We start from the raw sequence: 25,535 nt of genomic DNA on the forward strand, positions 1-25,535 counted from the left end.
CAGGGAAAAAAACTAAGAAGCAGGGTTAGAGTGTGGCTCAGTGGTAGAGTGCTTACCTGGTGTACACAAGGTCCTGGGTTCTGTCCCTACCACCTCCCCCAAAGGGGGATGGTGAATAAGAACGAGGAAATAGGACCTGTGTGCTTGTGCTGTCAAAACCCCTTCTAGTCACATGGGAAACTCATAAGCACTTTTTGAGGATTTCTGAGTCTTCCTGTTTAATAGCAGAATTGAATTTTAAAGGGAAAGCCTAATTAAGTAGTTAGTTAAACCTTTTCAGAGCGGGCTGAAGAGATGGCTCAGTGGTTAGGAACACTGACTGTTCTTGCAGAAGACCCAGGTTCGAATCCCAGCACCCACATGGCAGCTAACAACTGTCTGTAACTCCAGTTCCAGGGGATCCGATGGCCTCTTCTGTCCTTCACGGCCTCTGCACGACACGGGCGCACTTACCTACATGCAGGCAATACCCTACACATAAAATAAAAATAATTAATAAAATATTTTTAAAAATCTTTTCAGAGGACAATACATTTCTCATCTTAATTTACAAATCTAACAAAATCATTGTTTTGTTATTTGTGAATATTTTATTGTGTTTATTTATAGCTGCCACCATGTGCTTATGGTAGTCAGAAGACAACTTTTGGATATCCGCTCTCTCCTTCCATCATGTGGGTCCTGGGGATTGAGTTTAGGTTGTCAGGCAACTTTACCCACTGAGATGTCTCAATGACTCATTACTCATGAATATTTTTTAAATGCCTTCACAGCTGCTGTATATAGGCTATGAAGACATTCAGGGAGGTCGGAGGTGCTTAACATCAGCAGGGCTCAGTGGTCTGGTTCTGCTTGCAAAAGGTGCTTAACCTTAAGGAGTAATCCGCTTAAGATGAGTTTGTTATTAGTCATACCACTCTTCTTTCCCCCCGCCCAGCCCCTTTCCTAGTTCATTGACTGTTCACTTCAGACAGAATTTCTGATTTGTTTATCATGGTAAAGCAGCAAACCTCCAATACTGTCTTTCACTGGGAAAGAGTAAAAGGAAGACAGACTTCTGGCTTCCAGGTCTCACCACCCCCATGTTGCTTTTTAGCATTTTGTTTTCTGATCCTCTGTGTGTGTTCCTTTATTTCGTGTAAAAATCAGTGCAGGCTCTAGCAGTACGCATCAATACTGGAGTTATGTCCCCCTCTATTTCCTCCCATAGACTTTGTTATTGTTTTGAGACAGTCTCACTATATAACCCTAGCTGGCTTGGAACTCACTATGTAGACCAGGCTGGAATCAAACTCTCAGAGATCCACCTACCTCTTCATTGGAAATTTACATTGTGGATCATCTAGAGTCTTCTGGAAGGGGAAAATCCAACCCATTAAGCTGGTTAAACCCAGCCTTGAAGACACTGGATTATTCCATAAAGTAAAGATGTTTGTCTTACTGTTTTTAGCAGTCGTACAGGGGGACAAATAATCAGAAATATGTCATAAAGGGGAAGGGACTGTCCACACCTCAGAGGGGGAAACCCCCTCGCCCAAAGTAGAAAGAATGACTAGCTCTCCACAGTCCCTTCCTCATGGTCCCTCTCCTCTTTGTGATGGTAAAGTACTCTTTTCATTTGGCCTTCCACTCTGTGGAGGAAGCAGGCTACAGGAGCCAAGGACTGGCTCAGAAATTAGGAAGCTGGAGTTCTGCAGGCCCTGTCCTAATGTCTTAACTAGCTCTGTGGTCTTAAGCAAGTCATTTGGAGTTTCCACCACTTATGCTGCAGTTTGGCATCCTATAAAGTTGTCACAGAAGCTCCCTACCTTACTGAGTATGTATTTTCACATTCAGGCTTTTACAGAACTGAAAAACATGAAAAGAGACAGTGACACTGACAGTATCCACTGACAGCAGATAAGCCGTCAAGGACTCTGCCAATGAGAGCTTGTGACTGTTGATACTGTCCCAGGGCGAAACAGTAGCCTTTGTCAGCATCCTTCCCCTAAACAGCCTTGGCTGGGAGCCTCCCTCTCACCCAGCTCCTGGCTGCCAGGGATACCAAAGCTTCCCTTCCGTGTGCCACGTTTATCCAAGGCCATTGTCTTTCTCTCCTGTAATCATCTTTGGCATTGTGGCCTTGAGCACTTAGGAGCAGACCGAGTTTCCCATGCCATAGAGAGTGAGGCTTCTTGTGAAGTTCAAGTCCAAGAGGCATGACTTCTTCCAGAATGCACTGTGCACATCCACAGGAGTTCCTGGTGAGCTTTGCCCACAGAGCTGATCCTTGGTTGGAGCCATTCACTGGGTGTTTCCAGGAGTTGATGGAGAAAGGAATCAATGTCTTGATCAATGTGCTCACCTGGTGAAGCGCCAAGACAGTGGACAGTGGCACCAGGCAGACCAAGCCGTCCTCAGGCAGCTCCCTCCCTTTCTGAGTATGTATTTTTATATTCAGAAAAAACAACTAATAATAGCTACAGAAAACAAACCATAACAGAAAGAACTTGGATTCTGGAAGCCAGTAGCTGTTCCTGCAGCCTGGGCAATGCAAGTTAATTGTAGCATTGCCTTGAAAGTTTTCTGTGAGAGTTCGGTGTGTGTGGGTCTCCAAGACAGTGCCTGGCACTCCGCTTCTCCACAGGACCAGGAATCCTGAGGGGTTGAGAAGCTCACCATCATGCTGTAGCACTTGCCCAAAGAATACTGAGTGTGTATGTCTGCCTAGCCACAGGCAGTTTGGGGCTGGAGGGGCAGAGACGCCAGCCATGCCTGACTCCTTCTTAGGACTGTCCTGACTTAATCACTCCTGGAGGATGGGTTCGATGCCTTCCCTCTATTCTTCCCTGCTGCCTCTCAGGAGATTCCTGTTCCCCAGCTGTGGAAGGCAGGATCAGGGAGTCTCTGGCCTCTTCTTTTCCAGCGACGGCCTCTCTCCCTGCTGCTATACAAATCCCGTTGCCATATGGTAGGCATGGTGCATTGACTTAGACATGGCCACATCTGTGTAACACATAACTTTATCTTCTTAGTAACAATCCAGTTAGCTTATGCCCAGTTAGTTTTATACCCCAGACTCAGACTCATGGTTCTCCCTCCTCAGCTTCCTGAGTGCTGGGGTTACAGGTATGTACCTGACTACTTATGCTTCGTAAAAAGATTTCATTTTGTAAAAATTATGTGCATGTGTGTATCTGTATGTGGCTATGTGCATGTGAGTATAGGTGCATGTGGAAGCCGGAGGTGTGGGACCCCCTGGAGCTGAAGTTTCAGGCAGTTGTGAGCCATCTGACTTGGTTGTTGGGAACCAAACGCAGGTCTTCTGCAAGAACAGTACATATTCTCAACCATGGAGGTAACCTAGTTATACCTTTTGAATATGAACAGCCATACATCATGAGTCATGGGGATCATATTTTCTTAACTAAAAATCCAGTCTTGAAAAGCAGCAAGCTAGATGGTATTTGTGGAAACAGCAGGATGAGGATTTTCAAATGCAGGACTGTTCTGGAAGTCTGAGACACTTTGGTGCTGTAAGCACACTCTTTGTCATCTCTTGGGGTGCAGCCCAGGTCTCCCCACTTCCCATCAGAGGAGTCCAGTGAGTTTTGATAAGTCAAGCTGTTCTTTCTGTTAGTTTTGGAGCCTGGCTCTACTCCTGCCTCCTGAGAGGAAAGAGGGAGAAGAGTCTGGTCATATACTTAATACATACTGTAGAATCAGCGAGTTTAATTGTTAGCTTGTAATTCATGGGAAGGACTGAGCTCCTTTCATTTAAAAGCTGCCTGCAAATTTAAACCCCGTCCTGCTATAGTTCTGGAAAACTCTGGAGCAGAGAAAATGCCTGTGGCAGAGGTTGGAGCGGGGAACCGGCAGGACACTCTGAGTCACCCTCTCTTCCTGTCTTGGCACTCATGGTGTACATCCAGGCAGATTAACGTTCACCTCGGAACTGCCAGTCGCCGCTGGCTGCTGTTGCACATGCTCTGAGGTGCAGTTAAGCTGGTCTCTCTGGTCTCCGGCTGCTCACCAAGGGCAGAAGAGTCCCGGGGCAAAGTCCGGCCTCTGTCAGTTTGTATCATCTATGCATTGTAAACTCTGCTTCTGTGTGGCTTTGGCCAGAAATAAGAGGTGATGTGGAAATGTTGGAATCTTTTCTTTAAAAATCAAACCTTTGGGAGGCAAGCCAAACATTTCTGAGTGGGAAGAAGAAGGAAGGAAGGGAAGGAAACATGGCTGGACAGTCAGTGGGGACTCAGTCTGGGCCCAGGAGTTGCAGCTACATACAAGAGACTTAACATTATAGCCAAGTTCCATCCTGAGGAAACTTGTAGACTGCCTACTGTGTGTGCAGAGCGACATGAAGTGAGGCACTCAAGTCAGAGATAGCCCATGGGGAGGTTGATTGAAGGATTAAATTGCACATCTCTGCCATAGACGGGAAGATGCTTGTCCCTAGGCAAGGATCTTTGGCGAGAGTCACATAGCAAGCTAATGATGGAATTACAGATGGATGCCAAGTCTCCACATGCTCCCTCAAGCGTTCTCCTTCTAAATTATAAACCTCACATGGAGGGGGAAGGGTGGTGAGCAGAGTTTGTGTCCATTTTCTCTGACACCCGATCAATCAGCACTGTGGTCTGACTGGTCCCCAAATTTCTATAATGCTCCACGGATGATTCTGTATTCTTGCCACTATGGAAAGCAAAATTTCTTTTCTTTTTTAATTTTTTATTTATTATTTTTATTTTATGAGTATATTGCCTGCATGTATGTGAGTGCACCCACGTCGTGCAGTGCCGCGGAGGTCAGAAGAGGGCCTTGGATTCCCCTGGAACTCGAGTTAAGGACGGTTTGTAGCCGCCATGTGGGTGCTGGGAATGAAACCCGGGTCCTTTGTAAGAGGAGTCAGTGCTCTTAATTGCTGAGCCATCTCTCCAGCCCCAAAGTTTCTTTTCTTGTGACTTTGTTTTTCTCTACAGAAATTAAAAAGATAGACATCTGGATTAGAAAGTCACCAAATGAGGCACAGGGATGTCTGGTAGAAAAAATATCTGGTTAATTTTATTTGGGGTAACTGCTCTTTACTCAAATTGAAACCAAACTATTCTTTTAAGTCTAAGCCATCAGATTTGTTCCTAAGTTCAAATTCCTACTGCATCCCAGGATTGTGCTGGCTTTTGCAGAGAGGGTCAAAGAAAATACCCAATGTTGTGACAATGGCTGACAGTGCAGAAAAGGTTAACCAAGTGAAGAGTGCAAGGAGTAGGGAAGGGGCTCTGCAAAAGGCAGGCCTGGGCTGAGTGGGGTATAGAAAATAGAGGCCAGAAGGAGGGTGTGTTAGTCCATTTTCTGTTGCTGTCACAAAACACCTGAGCCCAGGTACCTTGTAAAGAAAATGGGTTTGTTTTGCTCCCAGTCTTAGAAACTGAATGGTCAAGATCAGGCACCTGTATCTCTTCATTCTGTTGCTGTGTTACATCACAGCAGAAGCTTCGTGACTGGAGTGCCTGCTAGGCAGAGACCTGGCTGGGCGAGGGAATGGGGGAGAGCCAGAGAGATTCAGAGCCAAGGTCTTTTACAACAACTCTGTTAAGAACTGGCTTACTATGCTCAGCTTTGGCCAGAGAAACTTCTATAGTGGGCCACAGTTAATGCAAACTCTTAACAGTTCAAAGAGCTGAAAATAAATGACTGTTAAGTACTCAGCCCCAAATAAGGCACCTGTATCAACATACTCAGGTAATGTCATCACATTAAAGGGGAAGGAAAGAATGTATGAGCCGGAAGATGGAGAGGAGTACTGTGAGATGTGAGACGCTGTCTTCTGGACACGACATGGACACTGTGTTCATGAACTCACTGCCATGGTCACCTGTATAAGACCAAGCCAGCAAGATCAGCCAATGTCCCAGCAGGCACACTAATTAGACTCAGTGGGTTAAAAGAGAGGAGCTAGGAGACATGAAGTTGGGAAGGGTTATGTTGGGGTGGTGTCTAGGGGAACTTGGAGGGGAGATTGGGGGAGGAGATGATCAAGATACGTTGTATACATGTAAGAAATTTTCAAAGAATTAATGATTAAAAAAAATACCAGACTTGGAATGGAGAGTTGGCTCAGTGGTTAAGAGCACTGGCTGCTCTTGCAGAGGACCTGGGACTCAGTTCCCAGCACTCACATGGTGGCTAACAACTATCTATAACTTCAGTTCCAGGGAATCCGATGCTCTCTTCTGACCTCTGCAGGCATTGCATGGCATGGGTGTACTTACACACATGCAGGCAATACACTCATACACATAAAATAAAAATAATAAAATATTAAAAAAAAACCAAACTTACTCCAAGAGGCCAACCTTAACCCCTCCCACAGGGGCAGCACCCCCAGTGATCTAATTACCTCTGTTGGGTCCCTCCTGAAGGTTCCACTAGTCCCCAGCATCACCACACTGGAGACCAAGCCTCAAGCATGGGGAGATTTAGAGGACAAAGCACCTCAAAACCACAGAAGAGTGTGGTGCTCTGTGTACAGGGGAGTGCTGGATTCTCCTCACCCAGTTCCCCACAGACGCATGAGGTGCAGGGCCAGCTGGGACACAGACTGCTTTGCTCCGAGCAGTTGGGAATGTGGCAACAAAGTCCATTTCCTTAAAGTAAATGGGGATATTGCCTCCCTTGGTCTGTTCCAGCTTGTGTATTCAGAATGAATTTGACACAGGAATGGGAGAAGAATGGCCATTTATCCTTCCTTGGGGGAAGGACTTGGCAAACAAGGCTGATATGGACAGGCCATAATTAAATTGCCACAGATAATGTCCGATATAATTGAGATCAAGAACTTGTGAACATGTGCCTCAGACGAAGCGCCTTCTCACACAGGATTCCCCGGACCCATGAACCCTTTCTTTCCCTGAGTATGGAAGCTAATATCTTAATTACCACTAGAAGACACTAAAAACTATAGGAGTAGACAAATGAGTTGCATTACAGAAAAAAAAATTATACCTTTTCTGTTTAGCAATTCTGAAAGGCAAAATCTTGTAGGGTAATTTCTCACTCTCCTTTCTAGTTTAAGACAATGGAATGGAAACAGTTTCTGAAGAGGGAATAAAATAGGCAAATGTTTTACCTTCTGGTAACAGAAGAGGCGATCTTCACAGGTCTCATTGGGTGCTGTCCTAAGGGCTGGCTTATGAGGAGTCAACAATCCAGAAAATGCTAAATACACAAAAATATAAATACCTGTTTTAAACTGGCACTGCCATTGTAAAAAAAAAAAAAAAAGGCCCACTGCAATCACAGATAAATGGGGCTCCTTGCCTCTCCCTGTGTTCCCATGGGCTTTAAGCTTCTATTAAGGTTTTATCAGAAGCTACTAAGCTTGTCCGTGCCCTACCACTCACCTCCAGGCTGAGGGCACTTCCCTCTACATCTGCTTTGTTCAGAAATACTTGGATGTTTTCAGTTCTGTTCTAGTTTCTATTTGCCTAGAATCAGCATTCCCCAGATTATTATAGAACACCAGTAGGAGACATGGTGGCAGCCCCCTCCTCCATGTATGTGTGTGTGTGTGTGTGTGTGTGTGTGTGTGCATGTGTGTGTGCACATGCATGTATGTGAGAGTGTGTGTCTGTGTGCATGCGTTTGTATGTCTGCATTATTTATATAGTGTATCTTCTCTGTGAGGCAGAATGAAAGTTGTCATAGCTTAGACACCAGCTATTATGTTCTTCAAATGATTGACATACAAATGGTCATTTGGTTTTGTTTTGTTTTGTTTTGTTTGTCCTTTTGAGGCAGGGTCTCGCTGTAGCCCCAGCTGGCCTGGAACTTGTATAGACCAGGCTGGCCTCCATCTCATAGAGATCCACCTGTTTCTCCCTCCCAAGTTCTGGGATTAAAGGCTATGCCACCAAATCTGACCTTATTTTTATTTCTTTTTACTTTAATATTTTTCTGTTTTCTTTCTTGTACTTTTCATAACTTGAAATTAGCTCATATGTATAGATATGATAACATAAGCTCTGGGACTGCATGTATTTCAGTGGCAGAGCATGTCCCTAGCATAGGAGAGGCCCGAGGTCCATTCCCAGTACTGCCCAAAAGGAAAAAAAAAACATCATAGTACATAATAAATATTCGTATATATTTGCCTATTTATTGCTAGCTTACCCACCCCCCCAGCCCCCCACCAGAATGTTGGATTCTCAAGGGCAGGAACTTTATTTTCGGTACATTGTGATTGAAGAATTTTTCAAAAATACAGTGTGGGGCTGGAGAGCTGGCTTAGCAGTTAAGAGCCCTGGCTACTCTTGCAGAGAACCAGGGTTCAGGTTACAGCATCCACATGGTGGCTAACAACCTTCTGCAACTCCAGTTTCAGTGGATCCTGAAAGCAAAAGGAAGAACATGGTCAGAATGTCAGTGTGTGTTCGTGATTTCATAGGTTTATGATTTAGGACCAACCATCCATTCTACAACCACTTCTCTATTTTTAGAGTTGCATTTTGGGACAAAGCAGTAGCTCTGGAAAACATCCCTCTCAACATAAAAATATCCGTCAAACTTTTCTCTTTACAAATTCCACAAATGGCTGCACTTATGTGCATGCAGGCAAGACACTCACGCATAAAAATAAGTAACTAAATAATAGTAAAATTTAAAGTATAGAATGAGCCTATCAACATTTAGATAGAACTGAGGCTCAGACATCAAGTGTTTTGGCTTTTTTTTTTTTTGGTCTTTTTGGGGCAGGGTCCCCCTGTAGCCCCAGCTGGCTGTGGGTGGAGGAAAACGAGAAGTGTCTGAAACATCTGGGAGAAATGACCATCACCTTGTATAGCAGAAGCCAGGTTCTGAGGGGCAGATTGGTACGAAACTTGAGTGGGAACTTAGCCCAGGCAAGACATGACTTACAATGAGGCCTCTTGTGTCGGTGGGAAAGCCTGGGGGGCTTTAAGCAAAAGGAAGAACATGGTCAGAATGTCAATGTGTGTTCGTGATTTCATAGGTTTATGATTTAGGACCAACCGTCCATTCTACAACCACTTCTCTATTTTTAGAGTTGCATTTTGGGACAAAGCAGGAGTAGCTCTGGAAAAACATCCCTCTCAACATAAAAATATCCGTCAAACTGCCCAGCTTGCTGTGCAGTCTAATTAGTAAATAACACTTGGGAGGCATTGCATCAAAAGATGTTCTTATAGGTCATGATGGTGTGTGCCTTTGATCTCAGCACTCAGGAGGCAGACGCAGGCAGATCTCTGAGTTCCAGGCCAGCCTGGTCTACATAGTGAGTTTCTGGCCAGCTGGGGCTACAGGGAGACCCTGTATCCCACCCCCCACCAAAAAAAAAAACCTCTCTCCATCACATCTTTGTTTTTCTTTCTGTCCTTCCTCCCAACTCCTTTTCCCATCTTAGAACAACAAGGTCCCACTGTTCCGCCAGCTGCAGCGGATGACGTACTGCCTGATTGAGTGGCGCTCCCAGATCCTGTCCGGGACACTCCCCAAGGATGAACTAGCAGAGCTCAAGAAGAAAGTCACAGCCAAAATTGATCATGGGAACAGGTAAACCAGAATGGTCTTACATGGAAATGTGGAAAATGAAATGCCAGACACCTCCATACTAGACACTGTTCATAATAAACTTCCAAAAAAATTCTTTAAAAAAATTTAAATTGAGGGTTGGAGAGGCTCCTGACTTAGTAGAGTGCTTGCCTAGCATGTTCAAAGCCCTAGGTTTGATCCCCAGCACTGTATAAACTGGGTGTGGTGGTGCACACCTGCGATCATAGCACTCTGAAGAGGGAGGCAGGAAGATCCGTTCCAGTCAAGGATACATGACTACATAGAAGTTCAAGGCTAACCCTCACTGCAGGAGACCCTGTCTCAAAAATAAAACAGAACAGCAAGTCAGTAAGATAAAAATAAATAAATAAAAATAAATAAATAAATAAATAAATGAAGGTACCCACATCTTAAAAAATTGATAGTTGTCAGTTATATGCATTTAAGGGGCACATGTATAAAGTACGTGTACAGAAAAAATCGCCTAGCATATAGGAAACCTTGAATTTGCTTCCAAGCACGTAAGATAAAAATAAATAAATAAAAATAAATAAATAAATAAATAAATAAATGAAGGTACCCACATCTTAAAAAATTGATAGTTGTCAGTTATATGCATTTAAGGGGCACATGTATAAAGTACGTGTACAGAATAATGATTCATCAGGGCAAATGGCATATCTTGAGTTTGACCTGAGTTCAATTCCCAGCACCCAGGCCAGATGGCCACTCCTGGGGATCCAAAGCCTTGGGCTCTCATAGGTACCTGTGCTCATATGCAGGTACCTTGTGGACATATACACATACATATAATTAAAAATAAACATAAATGTTTTTAAGAAAGCCTCTCTACTAGGTATTTTGAAATATATAACTAAATTTTGCCAGCTCTAGTTACCCTACTATGCAATTGAAAATTAGAAATGATTCCCCCATTCCAACCACACAACTATATCCATTACCCATCCCTTCCCTGTCTCCCTGTATTAGTTATCTTTTTTTTTTTTTTTGTCACTGTATATGACAGAAAACTTCATAAAAGCAACTGAAGGGGGAAAGACTTATTTCAACTCACAGTTTCAGAGTGAAACCCATCATGGTGTAGAAAGTACCACACCTGTCCGTGGCAGCAGGATCCTGTGGTGGATCTTCTCCCATGGCCACACCAGGAAGCAGAAAGTTCTCGACTAGAGTCAGAATCCCATTTCTAGTAGTCTGTGTTCATCAGCTAAGTATCACATTACATTCCAAAGGTTACACAACCTCCCGGAACAGCGCCACCATCTGGCCAAGTATTCAAACACACAGCCTGTGGGGGATACCTCACATTCAAATCATAGTGTCCAATGTCCCTACTTCCCCCTAGCCTCACAACAAACTTTGGATTTTAGAGTTGCCAAATGTAGTAGTTACTTTTCTGTTGCTCTGATAAAATGCCACAACTGAGGCAACTTAAAGAAGGAAGAGTTTATTTGGGCTTCTGGTTCTAGAGGGATAAGAGCCTGTCATGGCAGGGAGGCGTGGGGGGGAAGCATGGTGGCTGGAACAGGAAGTTGAGAGCTCACATGTTCAATGGCAGACACAAAGCAGAGAACAAACAGGAACTGGGACAAGGATATGAACTCCCAGAGATCACCCCCAGTGACATCCTTCCTCCAGAAAGTCTGCACCTCCTAAACCCTTACAAACAGCACCACATGGACTGGGGAGAAGTGTCCAAATACCTGAGCCTATGGGGAACATTTCATATTCAAACCACCATACCATGAATAATGCTGTCTTTGTATCTTAGAAAATAATTAATTTCATTGAAAAACTTCATAGTCCCCTCCTTGGTCCAGGTGTCAGATTGGTCCTGTGATCCCACTGACTGACCCAAGAACCCAGATAGGTCTTTGGTTCAAGCTTTTCCACTGGCAGAGAAGCTGAGAGTAGCCAGGAGTTTGGGGATGATGACACTTTCAGATGCCTGAGAGACTGTTTTTATTCTGTTTGATTGCTATCAGACCCCTTTTCCCTGTCTTTAGCTAACTTTGATCATGATTTGCAGTAGGTAAAAATCAGATGCTTGGGCTGCAGAGATGGCTCAGTGGTTAAGAGCACTGGCTGCTCTTGCAGAGGACCTGGGTTCGATTCCCAGCACACACATGGTGGCTGACAACCATCTGTAACTCCAGTTCCAGGGAATCCAACGCCTTCTTCTGACCTCTGCAGACATTGCACGACATGGGTGCACTCACCTACATGCAGGCAGTACACTCATACTCATAATTTTTTTTAAAAAAAATCAGATTCTCTGGAGCAATAAGATATGCTTCCAGCCCAGCAATTCGTTCTATAGTCACGTGTAACATGTCAGTCTCTTTGTTGAGCTTCTCATTAGCTCAAGCAGATATGGAGTTTCCAATACCACTGCTTTTCACCAAAGGAGAAATCCACTTCATTTCTCCACACTGACAGTGGGTGTGGCCTGGGGCTTGTGATTCTAGCCAGCCCCTTCCAGAGGACCACAGTTGGGGTTTGTTTGGCATTTAGGTTGTTCATTTTGTGCACATGTGATTTCTGTCCTCTTTCTTTTCCCATTTCTCCATCCTGAGGACTCTTGTGCGTCCCTCATCACCCTGCTAAAATTCAGCTCATTAGCCTGGTGTTTAAATACACGACTCTGACAACTATATTCAGACATAGTTGGAGTCAACATAGGATACAGGATTCAATCAGTCTTATAAAATGCTTCCTTTGTACACTTCACGTTTCATCCTAGGAAGTAGCTGCCTAGAAATCGCCTTCCAAGTTACGTTGGCAAAGGGAGAGCATTGATTTGAACCCAAGCAAATCTGGCTCCATAACCGATAATCCCTTCTGGGCTCGAGAAGTGAATCTCCTCTCCCCATACTTGGCCTCTGTGATCATTAATTTGTGTGTACTTTAGAGAACCTAGAATTTCCCAGGAGACAAACCCCTTGGCCTGTCTGTGAGGAAGTTTCTAGATTCGGTGGACTGAGGAGGGAACACCCATTCGAAATGTGGCTGACAGCATTCTGTAGAGCCCTGGGTTGAATAAAAAGGAGAAAGCGAGCTGAGCACCAACATTCGTTATTTCTAGAATGTGATGCAATGTGACTGGCTTCTTCACCCTCCTCTACCGTATCTTCCTTGAACTGTGAACCAGAATAAACCCTTCTACTTCCCTTAAGTTCCTTCTGTCAGGTTTTTCATGATAGCAACAAGAAAAGTAATGAAGTAGCCTCCCAGAGGGCTATAACCACTGCCGTGGCAGTGCCTCTCACACTGTCAGAGGACTTTTTAGAAAGCCAGCTCAGGTGTGACAAAGCACCACATTTCCTTATCCGTTAGCTTTGTCTTTTGTGATCTTGCCACAGCAACAACCTGGGGGTTTCCCCAATCCCTGGCAAGCATGTTAATGTCACCCACATGCCTGCCTTCCCATGCCAGTCCTTGGAAGTAGCTCAGGAAACAGAGCTGCTCTGTCAGCCTCCAAGACCCAGTCACAGAGCAGCCAGCCCACCGTCCAGCCCTTCCAAGTCTGGGTGGCCGGTGGGCTGGCTGCCGTGGAAAGGAAGCTGCCAGATCAAATCAGTTGGTGGAGATGCTCTACAACAGGGAGAAGGGAAACCAGGTGTTTTTGCTTTCCTCTGGAGCTTTGGCATGTTTTGTTGTTATCCCCTGGTGTTCCAGCAGTTTGGATATCTCTGCTCCCAAGTGCGGGTGCCTGGAATGCATGCTGGGCACCCAAAGAGCTGTATCCCATTTCCACCAGTCTGGCACTTGAGACTCAGCACAGTTCTTTCTAAGCCTTTGGAGAGGGGTGCGTTTGTGCCTAACACATGCCCCTGTTCTTGCCACGTGGCTCTCAAAGCCACCACCCTTTACTGTCAGTTTTTCTTGAATCATTTGCTGCAGTAGGCACTAAAATTTATTGAGTGCTTACTGTATGTGAGGTTTCATTGGACACTTTGTACACATGATCTCAATTAATTCTTACGACAACCTTGAGAGGTAGGAAACATTTACAAATGAAGAAACCCAGACCTTACAAAGCGAAGAGGTCCTAAGGAGAGCAAGTGTTAAAGCCACAGTTCAGACTGTAATCTGAAAGATAGCAGAGCCAGTGTTAAGATGGGTTATGAGAGGGTTAATGCCAGGTGTTACTTCCCTGATCTGACAGTGTTGAGTAAGGAGATCAAGGCAGGTCCTCGAATGATGATTTAAGGTCTGTCATAGTCACCATGTCACATCAGAGGAGACCAGAACAAGGAGTCACTGCAAACATGACTTTGGTCAGAATCAGTGCCAACTTTATGTTATTTTGGGACCAGATTACTTGCATGTGCTCAGAGATTTGGCTAGCATTGTATCATGAGCTTTGGAATGTTGTTATATGGGAAGGAAGCAAAAGTTGAAAGGAGAAAACTCACTGAGCTCTCCTTCCCGGGGGCTGCCAGCCCCTGCCCTCTCTCCTGTGTCCTCTGAGTTCTCTGATGAGTGCACTACCAAGAATCTGGCCATGGAGAGCTACTTACCACTTCCTTTCTCTACAGAATGCTTGGACTAGACCTGGTAGTACGGGATGACAATGGGAACATCTTGGACCCAGATGACACCAGCACCATTGCCCTCTTCAAGGCCCATGAAGTGGCCTCCAAGAGGATCGAGGAGAAGATCCAAGAAGAAAAGGTACGTTCCCTCCAGGTGCAGATCTGGGCTGCTAGGGTGCCATTGTTGCTTCAGCTTTCAATGAGGAAAGAGGAATGAAAGACAAGAGAGAGATGCCTAGAAAACTATTTGTGTTCTGATTGTACAAGTGAGCCCAGGCAACGGTGTCAGCATACACAAGTCCCATGCAAACTCAGGCAGACAGTAACCCAGCATAGAACTGGGAAAATGAACAGAAGACCCCAAGCTTATCTGAAGGAATGTTGGCAACTGATTGCTGTTAGATGAAGAAGAGCTGATCTTCCTAAAACAAGGGACTCTAGATAGGCTGACTAGACTCAGTGGATGGACTTGCACCGGGGAATGGCTGGGGACACTGACAACCCAATGAGCCTTAACAGGGATGACAGAGTATATGGACTCCAGTGGGGGGGGCTATAGGAGGGTGCCAGTGGGTATGGGGGTATAAAGCTGATTAAGATTGTTTGAGATGTTCTATATGAAACACACAAAAATTCAATTAAAAATTAAAATAAAAAAAATAATAAAAGTGAGCCAAAAGAATGAGATCACTATATATGTTCTGTTTTGGAAAGGTACAAAGATGTGTTTGGATGTGTGTGCGTGTGTGTGTGTGTGTGAAGGAAGATGCAGAATTGTGTGTATAAAATATCATGTGTGTTCCATATGTATGTTTTATATATGTGGATAGGTATGCCTCAGTGCTTCCATATATGCAGATTAGCTGAATTGACAGATGAGATGCTAGCCATGGAAAGATGCTTCTAGTAGGCGAAAGGGGTCAAAGAAAGACTTTTTGTTTTATAATCTTTCGTATTTGGTACAAAGATTATGATATCCAAAATAAAATAAGATTTTAAAATAATATATTTAGAAGATTTTGAAAGTAATCTGCCTGTTAGAGAAAAATTATAGAGGTAAAGAAAAACAGAAAAAATGCCAACCATTTTCTGACTGCCCAGACCCAACCACATTGGTATTTTGGTACAGTTTCTGTTCTAATGGGTAAATGGTTTGTGCCAATGTGTATAACTTTTCATTTCTTTAGCGCAGTCATGATAATACGTAACTGTGAGTTTGAATCCAGTGACAGCCACACCCCAGGGTAAAGCATTCTTGTGGAAACTTTTGTTTTCCAATCAGAGGTGTGTTCCGATAAAGTTGGGTAATAGGTCAGGTTTCTGTGCTGTTGTGCTTCCTTGAGCATCCCATTGTAGAAGTGAGAGCCTTACTAATTTGCTAAAACCATGATTTACTACCTGGAGACAGAAGTCTTTACCTATGTACGTATGTGCATACATGTGTGTATGCGTGCTTGAACCTGCAGTGGAGGCCAGAGGTTGATGTTAGGGGTTTTCCTCAATCTCTCTCTACCTTGTATATTGAGGCAGGGTCTCTCACTTGAACCCAGAGCTTGCCAGTTCAGATAGTCTAGCTAGCTAACTTACTTAGGGGATCCCGTGACTTGGCCTCCCAAGTGCTAGGATTACAGGTGGGCTGTCCCATCCACCTGGCATTTACATGGGTATTAGGGACATGAACTCTGGTCCTCTTGCTTCACGGCAAACACTTTTCCTGCCAAGCCATCTCCCCAGCTCTCTAAATAGCATTTATTGAATTACTTGGGTTCAAGGCCCTGAGCAGGATCACCTTGTTTATCCAACAATGGTTATGTGTTCATTCACCTGGTGGATCCATTCTCAGAAAGTTCTTCTCCTAGGTGGTAATAACTATCTCTTATTCAGAAGTTGATTTATTTGCCAGCACTTCCTGTTTGCTCAAATCTAGTGCAGTCTGCCCTGTCTTCTGTCCCTAGTGCATTCTGCAGAACCTGGACCTGCGAGGTCAGACTATCTTCAGTACTATCCACACCTATGGCCTCTATGTGAACTTCAAGAACTTCGTCTGCAACATCGGGGAGGACGCAGAGCTGTTCATGGCCCTCTATGACCCAGACCAGTCCACCTTCATCAGGTAGTGGAGCCCTAGATCTCCTGTGCTTGACAGTACAGCATATGCAGCCTTCACCTGCCCCTTCACTGGGTCTGAGATGGGGAGGCAGAGAAGGCAGAATCTGTTCAATTCTGGGCTATAGGAAGTAAAGCCCTTTGGGCTCTAAAGCCTTTGTGCATGGCTGCTGGCACAATCCAGCTACAGTTTGTGTGCACCCTAGGAGTTAAGGAGTGAATAAAACCACTTAAGAGACAAGGAGAGTTTAGATAAGGGAGGCAAGAGAGAAATGAACACAGAGGGGTTCATGGCCCTGAGACTGAGCTGCAGGTTACTGTAATGGTGAATGCCTGTTATTATACGTTTGTCCAAACCCATGGAATGCATAACACCAATTGTGAACTCTCATGTTAGCTGTGGGCTGTGAGGATGATGATGTGCCTAGGCAGGATCATCAGTCATAGCAAATGCAGCTCACTGGTGAGGGACGTGGACATTGGGAGGCCGTGGAGGGTGGTGGTGGTAGTGGTGATGACTTGGCTTTTAGCTCAGCTTTGCCATGAACCTAAAACTTCTCGAAAAAATGGTCTACAAAAAATAAAGTTTAAAGATTATAGGGAATGATCAAGTGTTGTTCAGCCCCAGAAGGACCATGCTGAGCAGCTGAGGAAATGTAGGTCTGTCTTCAAGAAGGTGGTAAAAAGCAATTACTAGGAAAAGGGTTGTGGCTTAGTTGGTGGAGTGTTTGCTTAGCATGCACGAAGGCCTGAGTTCCAGCCCCAATGAAATCACATGGTGGCACATGATTATAATCCCATCATTCAAGCATAGAGGCAGGAAGATTAGAAGTTCAAGGTCAGGCTGGCGAGATAGTCCAATGGTTGAGAGCCCTGGCTGCTCTTGCAGGGGACCTGAGTTAGGTTCCCAGCATCTGCATACAGACTAATAACCATCTGTAACTCCAGTTCCAGGGAATCTGATGCCCTCTTCTGGTCTCTGCAGGTATTGCACACTTGGGTGCATTTACATACATGCATGCAAAAACCTCACACATGTAAAGTAAAAATAAATTTTAAAAATTAAAGAAAAGAAATTCAACGTCATCCTCAACTACATAGTGAGTTCGAGGCCAGTCTGAGCTACATAAAACCCTGTCTCAAAAAAAAAAATTGTTACTAATAAATCATTTCCCAAAAAGAAAAAATCCAAGTATGATGATGTATATTATAAAGGATACGTTTGGAATGACATACAAAACTAATTTTTCAATTTTTTTTGAGACAAAGTTTCACTGAGTATCCCTGACTGGTAATTTATTATCTGACTTCAAACTCTTGGTGATCATCCTGTCTCAGTCAACCAAGGGCTGAGATTACAGACCTGAGCCACTGTGTCCAAGTCTCAAACTCTTGACTCAGAAAAGCTGATACGTTCATATGAGAAATTTGTAAGAAGACCCGAGACAGTATAATCCATTAAACCCGTGTCTAGGCCAGCCTGAGCTGTGACTGTCTCAAGGTTTGTGTGGGGTGTTTTTTGTGGGACCTCCAAAGACAGAAGAGCCATACGCATGGTTTGTGTGTTTCCCAAGAGCCCACCTAAGCTACAGGCATTTATGCCCCTTCCTTAGACCCTGTGCTGTGGGCAACCCCTGTGTCAGTTGGCCTCTCATTATGAATAATTTCTTTTCCTTCACCAGTGAGAACTACCTAATTCGCTGGGGCAGTAATGGGATGCCCAAGGAGATAGAGAAGCTGAATAACCTCCAAGCAGTATTCACCGTGAGTCCCGACTTCCATTTTCTATTTTGTCATTTGTTATGTCAGTGGATACACATGCTAGGTGTGTGGAACACATAAGAGACGTAAGGAAAATTATCACGGCCCTCCTACCAGAATCCACTCATTTATTCAATTAGTATTTCTTGAACGCATAGCAGGTAACACACACTGATTTATATACTTGAGGCATATCTGTGAACAAAACGGGAAAAAAATCTCTGTTCTTCAGCAGCTTGTAGGCTGGTAAGAAGACAGATAACGGACAGTGATTACCTAGATGGGTAAATTCTATCCAGTGTTAGAAGTCCCCAAGTGCTTCCAGGGCATTCGCCGAAGTACTTGCTGGGGGAGCCTTGTGCTTTATGTATGTATGTATGTATTTAATTTTTAGTATGTATGAATGTGTGTGATGTGTATGTGTGTGTGTGCATGGTAACACCAGTGCCATGGCTCGTGTGTGGAGGTCACAGGACAACCTCAGGTGTTGGTCCTTGCTTTCCACATTGTTTTCTTTTTTTAATTTTTTATTTTTGAGAATCTCATACATGAATATTGTCTTTGCATTATTTCCGTCCATCCCAGTCCCCCACCAACTCCTTCCATGCCCCCCAACTCCCTCTCAGTTCCTTGTCCTCCTCTGTGTGTGTGTGTGTGTGTGTGTACATACATACATTTGTGAATATGAGTATGTATATAATATAATGCATTGAGTCCATTTAATGGTGCTCTTGTGTACCTGTGTTCAGGGCTTTCCGTTTGGGGTTGGATAACCTCTCAGGGAGCTAATCCTTGGAGAAAACGATTCTCTCTTCCTCAGCACTCACTGATTACCTGGAGCTCTTCATCTTGAGGTGGAACCCCATGACATTTTTCCACAGTGTTTTAAGATAGGGTCTCTTTGTGCTTTGCCACTGAGTATACCAGGCTAGTTTCTCCACCCCCTGCCCCCCATCTTGCCTAGGAGCACTGGAATTACAGATGTCTGCTACCACACCCAGCCTTCCATGAGTTCTGAGAATTTGAACTTGGTTCCTTATGCTTGCATGACAAACATCTACCCACTGAGCCATCCCCCCAGTCCCTTATGTATTAAATAGGTTGGTTTGGGGCTGGGAGTATGGCACATTGGGAGCAGGAACATGCTTAGCATACACTAGGCCCTGGGTTCAATCCCTAGCAATCCAAAATACATAAATAGGAGCCACTTTGTAAGAAGGTGAAGTGAGGGGAAAACTGAGTCCAGGTTACAGCACCAGAGGAAGCAACATAGGCAGTTGTGGTCCCTACATGACTTGTCTTTATTGCTTCTGTTGACCTCTGGGACATGCATGGGCTGGCTACTGCCCCTGCACTGAGCCAGCTGTGTCTTTGCCTCCCAGGAAATGGAGCCACAGAACATCCTGGTGATAGTCCCGAGACTTTTTAGAATTTGTTTAGTTTTCTAAGCAGGCTCTTTCCTGAAATCGAGAAGGTATTTATTTATTAGACCCTATGTATATTTTTAAAGGCACTTGATCTTTGGTCCATCTTCTGATCAGTATAGTGTAGTACAGTTATGATTCCTTTCCCTCTATGCCCTCACACTCTTCCATATAGCCAGATGGTCATCTAGTATGGAAATTTTATGTCTAGCCTTTTCAACTAAATAAAGTGTCCTGACCATTTCCTTGCTCATTAAATATTCTTCAGAAACTTCATTTATAAATGTGTATTACTTAATATCAGTATGCAACAGTCTATACAACTGGTCACCTAGGGTCTTTATTTTTCTTTAATGGAAGCCTTGCAGAACCTAGCATAGAAATGCAAGATGAATGTTATTATTGGTGTATATTCCTGTCTCAGTGGCCTTTGTTTACTAAATTATAAGGCATAGATTGGGAGTGATTATTTGAAAAGTCATTCTTGATTCAGTAAGAGGACTGGGGCTGTCATTTCATAAAAGGATTTTGAGATATAATGAGTTATTTCTGACATTAAGTGCATGAGATAAGTGAGCTATTCCCAGACTCACTCACCCCTCCTTAAGAAAACACACAAGAGCCTTAGCCACAAACAGGAATCATTTCATCCACACACCTCTCATGCATAGAGCGACCTTCTCATAAAGCTATATCTGGGTTACACCTGCCTCCTAGGATTGTTAGAAGATGCAATGAAGCCAGGTGTGATGGCACATGCCTATAATCCCAGCACTTGGAGGCAGAGGCAGAAGGATTGGGAGTTCAAGGTTATTCTCAGTAATACAGTAAATTCAAGTCCAGCCTTGGCTACATGAAACTGTCTCCAAAAAAAGGAATGCAATGAAATGTCACGACTTCTGGGGATACCCAATAAATCCAATAAATGTCAGTATCATGCAGGTTTTCATGTCATTGACACTGAGCTGTGTCCTGTGCTAAGAAGTGCCCTGGAAGGAGCCACAGTAGCAGAGAATGTCCTGGCTGTTAAACACTTGCTCACCTCGCTGCATGAGAGCTGTTAGACTCACTCTGATCCATTCTTTTAAAAAAATAATTCACTAAATATTTTTTTACGTACGAGTATATTGCCTGCATGTGGGCAGGTGTACCCATGTCATTTAATGCCCATAGAGGTCAGAAGACAGTGTTGGATCCCCTGGAACTAGAGTTACAGATGGTTGTTAGCTGCCATGTAGGTGCTAGGAATTGAACCCGGGTCCTTTGCAAAAGCAACCAGTACTCTTACCCACTGAGCTGTCTCTCTAGCTACATCTGATCTATTCTAGAAATGTAAAGTAGGCCCTGGCAGGGGAAGGAATGAGGGGTGTGTGTGTGTGTGTGTGTGTATGTGTGTGTGTGATTTTTTTGTCACAGTAGTTCTTAGGCGTGGGAAGGCGCCAGTGTTTCAGCATGGTGTGACATGCTCTGAGCAGGATTACAAAGGAAAGGGAAGGTACAGGTGACAGAGCTGACCGCTTCCATGCACCTCTGTCTGCAGGACCTCAGCAGCACAGACCTCATCCGGCCTCGCATCAGTCTCGTGTGCCAGATCGTCCGGGTGGGCCGCATGGAGCTGAAGGAGGGCAAAAAGCACACCTGTGGGCTCCGCAGGCCTTTTGGTGTGGCAGGTATGACTGAAGCCTCGAGACCATGGTGAAAGGCTGGGGCAGCCGGGGACAAGTCTTTGTGGGTCCTAAAAGATCCTTACTGTAGAGCCACCCTATGATCCCCCTTTGCTCTCTGGGTGGATCCCAGAGAGAATTGAAAGCAAGGTTTCTAAGAGACTTGTCTGCACTCAGGCTCACAGCGGCATTATTCACAGGAGCCAGGGAGAAGTCACTCATGTGTCCATCAGTAGATGAAAGAAGAAATAAATGGGGTGTGTCCATAGAACGGAGTATGAATGAGTCGTGAGAACATTATGCTAAGTAGAATAAGCAAAAAAAGCCAAATACTATATGAGTCCACTTATACAAGGGAGTCAGTCAGAGAGACAGAGAGTAGAAGAGGAATGCCAGGGCCTGAAACCGTGGGGACTTGCTTCACGGAGAGAGATTTAGCTTTAGAAAATGAAAACGTTCTGGTGGAGGACAGTGGTGTTGGCTGTACAGGGTGAATGAGCTTACTTCCACTGAGCTGTGCACTCAAAAGTGACTAAGATGGTCATTTTAATGATATATATCCTACTGCAATTATAAAAATGAAAAGACAGAGGAAAGAAGGCAGACAGGCTGGCTGGCCTCCCCCAGAGACGGGAAGCGATGGGTCATGTTGTGATTGGTGTTGGGCACACAACATTTACAGCCAGTTCTCTTCCCTTGGGTCCAGTGAGCTCATGTAGCCGCTGACCCCATCTCCCCCATCTCCCCAGTGCCATGTCTCATACACACTTGACCCTCCATTCTGTCTTTCGGCATCCTCCCTGCCTGTGTTTGTATATTGATGTTTCCTACAGTGCTGGGCTTTGAACCCAGAGCCTCATGCTTGCTAGGCATGTCCTCTGTTGCTCAGCTCCACTGCAAAGTGTTTCGCTTGTTCATTTACTTCTCAGAGGTAACTTTGTCTTACTAAATACTGTGAAGAACATCCTTAGCTTAAATCAGTCCTCCAGACATTCTAAGAGGCTCTTTCCTTGTAGTTTTCTAAATTTAGAGATGAGATGTTTGCTCTTTTATTGACACTTGCACTAATACGTTGAAAGTTATCAATGAAATGTGGAAAATTTGCTCCTGGAACTGGAGTTCTTCAGGTCAGGCTGTGGCTTCTGTGGGTTAGGAGTTGGCCTCTGTGACCCACAAGACTGTACACTGTCAGGTCCCTTGAACTGTTTCCACCCCACCTGCTGCTCAAAGACTAACCTGGGGAAACAGCTTTGTTTCTTGTTTGTTGGTTGGTTGGGCTTTTTTGAGACATGACTATGGGGCTGACTATGTAGCCCAGGGTAGCCTGGAACTTGCAGAGATTTCCCCCTCCCTCAGCCTCTCAAGTATTGGGGCTATAGACATGTGCCATCACACCAAACTCAGCTTTGCTACCTTATAGAGAATTAACATGGAATCTCAGAAGATGCAAGGAGCCCAAGACTGTTGAGCCATCCACATGGCCATGTGTTTATTCTTCCATAAAAGAAGGATGGGCCAGGAGTGGTGGCACACGACTTTAATCCCAGCACTTGGGAGGCAGAGGCAGGTGGATCTCTGTGAGTTTAAGGCCAGCCTGGTCTACATAGTGGGTTCCAGGACAGCTGGGGCTACAAGGAGACCCTGTCTCAAAAAAGATGATAGATGGATGGATGGATTAGATAGATAGACAGACAGATGATAGATAGGTAGGTAGATAGGAACGTAGGTTCGTAGGTATGTAGGTTTGTAGGTATGTAGGTAAGTGGGTAGGTAGGTAGGGCTGAGGGGGAAGAAAGGAGAAGAGGACTGTAAGGGGAGGGGACGGGAGGGAAAGGAAGAAGAGGGAAGGGAAGGGGAGAAAGCAGGCGTATTTGAGATTATTGCCATTCAAAATGGGCCAAAGACACTTAAGTATTAAGTTTAAAACTTTTGTCTATGTGTGCGTGTGTGCGTGTGTGCTTGTGTCGTGGGGCGGAGGACTGAGTATTGAATGTGCTAGGAATGCAAACTCAGAGGGGGTTGATTCACTTTGAGCCTTGATCTCAGTCAGCAGTTAGATGTCCTGTAATGGTGGCACAGACAGAGGAGCTGCGTCTTGCTGGAGGTGCACTAAAATTTCTCAGTGTTTTTATGAGTTCCCGTTAGGGCTGAAAACACGCTGCACATGATGTCCGGTCGCGTGCCCCTTCCTCGCTCACTTCCGCGTTCTCCCAGCCTGGTGGGCTGAGTTGTCTTGAGTTCTTTGGAGCACTGGGTTTCACAGTACTTCACTTGGTCTCCAAACACGTTATCTGGGAAGTGGGGAAGTAGATTGCTAATGTGTGCTTTGTGGCCAGACTGTAATTTATTAACCAACGCTTTCCCTCCAGCCAGGGCCCTGCCTCACGTTAGCCACTCTACATCTTGCTTCTTAATCCTCTGGGAAGCTGGCCATAGTGGTTGTGTGATTTGGCTTTGTGGTCACTGCTGGATTCATATCGTGGCTTTACTAAAATTTAAAACTGATTAAGGGGATGTGACTCAGTAGTACCTTGCTTGCCTAAGCATGTGCAAGGCCCTGTGTTCAATCCCACCACTGCAAAACAAAGCCAACAGAACAAAGGGTCAGAACTAAGAATAAAGACAAAACGTGTGGCTAAAGGCAAGTTAACCCTTCCGATTCCTTAAGGTGGAACTCCTCCTGCCTGTGTAAATGAGGTAATGATGCAACAGGGTGAGAACGGTGCTTTTCTAGGTACTGTCCTGGGGTAGTGGGGAGCCAGTCACCATTGGGTCTGTTTCATGATACTCTGTGCAGGCTTATGTAGAAACTATGTGAGACTATGTCAAATCAGAGATGAATGGCCGTGACAGACCTGGTCTATAATTCTTCTGACAGAACTGGTAGAAATATGTATTCTCTATGGCTTTGAGTGGAGTCTTATTAAAAAGTAATCAGTATTAAATTTCTGTGGCAACTCATGGGGCTGGAGAGATGGCTCAGTAGTTAAGAGCATCGGCTGCTCTTGTAGAGGTCCTGGGTTTGGTTCCCAGTACCCACATGGCAGCTAACAACCATCTGTAACTCCAGTACCAGGGGAATATGACACCCTCTTCTGCCCTCCGCTAGCATTGTATGCACATGGTGCCCTTAGATACAATTCATGAAAAGTACTCATGCACAGAAAAAAATAATAAATTAGTTAAATTAGAAAAAATAAATTAATTAAATTAGAAAATAATACAGCAACTCAATCTTAAAGAATTTTTAAAGTGTGCTCTGCAGAGTTGGACATAGAAAATCTGAGTCCTTCCTGACTTGCTGTCCTGCTGGGTGTGGTTCACTGGGAAATTATTGTTGCCAAAGAGATAAAGAGACATCCCTGCTTGGTCCCTTTCATCCTCAGTGTTCTGTTTGCTGATACCATCATTTTCCATAGCAACTCAACAAGGCAGGAAACATTTAGTTTCTCTAATGAAGTTTCTTTCTCTCCTAGTGATGGATATTACTGATATCATCCACGGGAAGGTGGACGATGAAGAGAAGCAGCATTTTATTCCCTTTCAGCAGTAAGTCCTTGGCATTTCCCCTGGGCAGCTCGAGATGCAGGTTAGCCCTTCGAGTAGGTTGTAAGCACAGAAGCAGGGACCCGTTTTCAGGGTTAGGGAGAGAAAAGTGTTTCCACTGGCAGATTATGAGCTGGGACCTGAAAGAAGACTTTATTCAGGGTCCTTTATGTTGGACTCAAAGAGGATTACCTGAGCTTTTCCTGACTCGAGAAATATCTGGAGGAATTTAAAGGAAAGGGCACATGCGTGTCTGCACCGGAAGTCGAAGGTGTCATTTAATTGTCAGAGATGCTAAAGTGTGTCTGTGCTCTGTTGTATTGAACAGGTAGGACCAAGATGCACTTTGGGTAGTTAGCTCGTGGCTCCTCACACTGTATCATGCCTAGGCATGGCCAGGGAATGTTGTTAGAATCAGATTTCTCTTCAGTAGGTCTGATTGTGCATCCTACAAGCATCAGAGTGGTGTTGATGGCACTGGTTTGGGACCACACTTTGAGCATTTAGAGTGGAAGAAAGTGAAGGGCTGATTAGGGTCAGTGTTCCTGAAAAGAGCTGGAGGAGCCAGCCTGGGAGTACAGGAAAGGGTCACCTCAGAACTGGACCCAGGACTCCAACCTGGGCTGCAGGAACTGGAGCCAGGGTGAGCCATTGGGAGCTACTAGGGAGCAAATCTCACCCCTTGTAACTCTGACAAGCTCAAGTGTGCACCACAGACTACTCTAGCTTTTGGCACATATGGTAATGGCCTTGGGGAGGCCAAAGTGTTTCTGGAAATGACCCCTGTCAGGGGCCACATGGTAGTGACATGTGATTTGTTGTCTCAGAAAAGTTGTAGCTGATACTACAGATCAAAGGAATAGATGGGATTTCAAAGCCAGCCTTGGGATATTTGAGTTGATAGATCTTTTTAGAAATATATA

At 44.7% G+C, this 25,535-nt stretch overlaps 1 protein-coding gene across 1 annotated transcript in view; it reads left to right on the forward strand.

Annotated features, from left to right (window-relative positions):
• Dock5 (dedicator of cytokinesis 5) overlaps positions 1-25,535 on the forward strand; it is a 220,180-nt gene that overhangs the window by 94,200 nt on the left and 100,445 nt on the right. The window contains exons 6-11 of the mRNA XM_008830960.3: positions 9,404-9,552; positions 14,115-14,250; positions 16,067-16,224; positions 17,900-17,981; positions 20,943-21,072; positions 24,543-24,615. Of these exons, the coding sequence (XP_008829182.1) occupies positions 9,404-9,552; positions 14,115-14,250; positions 16,067-16,224; positions 17,900-17,981; positions 20,943-21,072; positions 24,543-24,615 (728 nt within the window). The remainder of the gene's footprint in view (positions 1-9,403; positions 9,553-14,114; positions 14,251-16,066; positions 16,225-17,899; positions 17,982-20,942; positions 21,073-24,542; positions 24,616-25,535) is intronic.

This window comes from Nannospalax galili, unplaced genomic scaffold, assembly GCF_000622305.1.
Source record: "Nannospalax galili isolate Female #2095 unplaced genomic scaffold, S.galili_v1.0 scaffold915, whole genome shotgun sequence".
NCBI lineage: Eukaryota > Metazoa > Chordata > Mammalia > Rodentia > Spalacidae > Nannospalax > Nannospalax galili.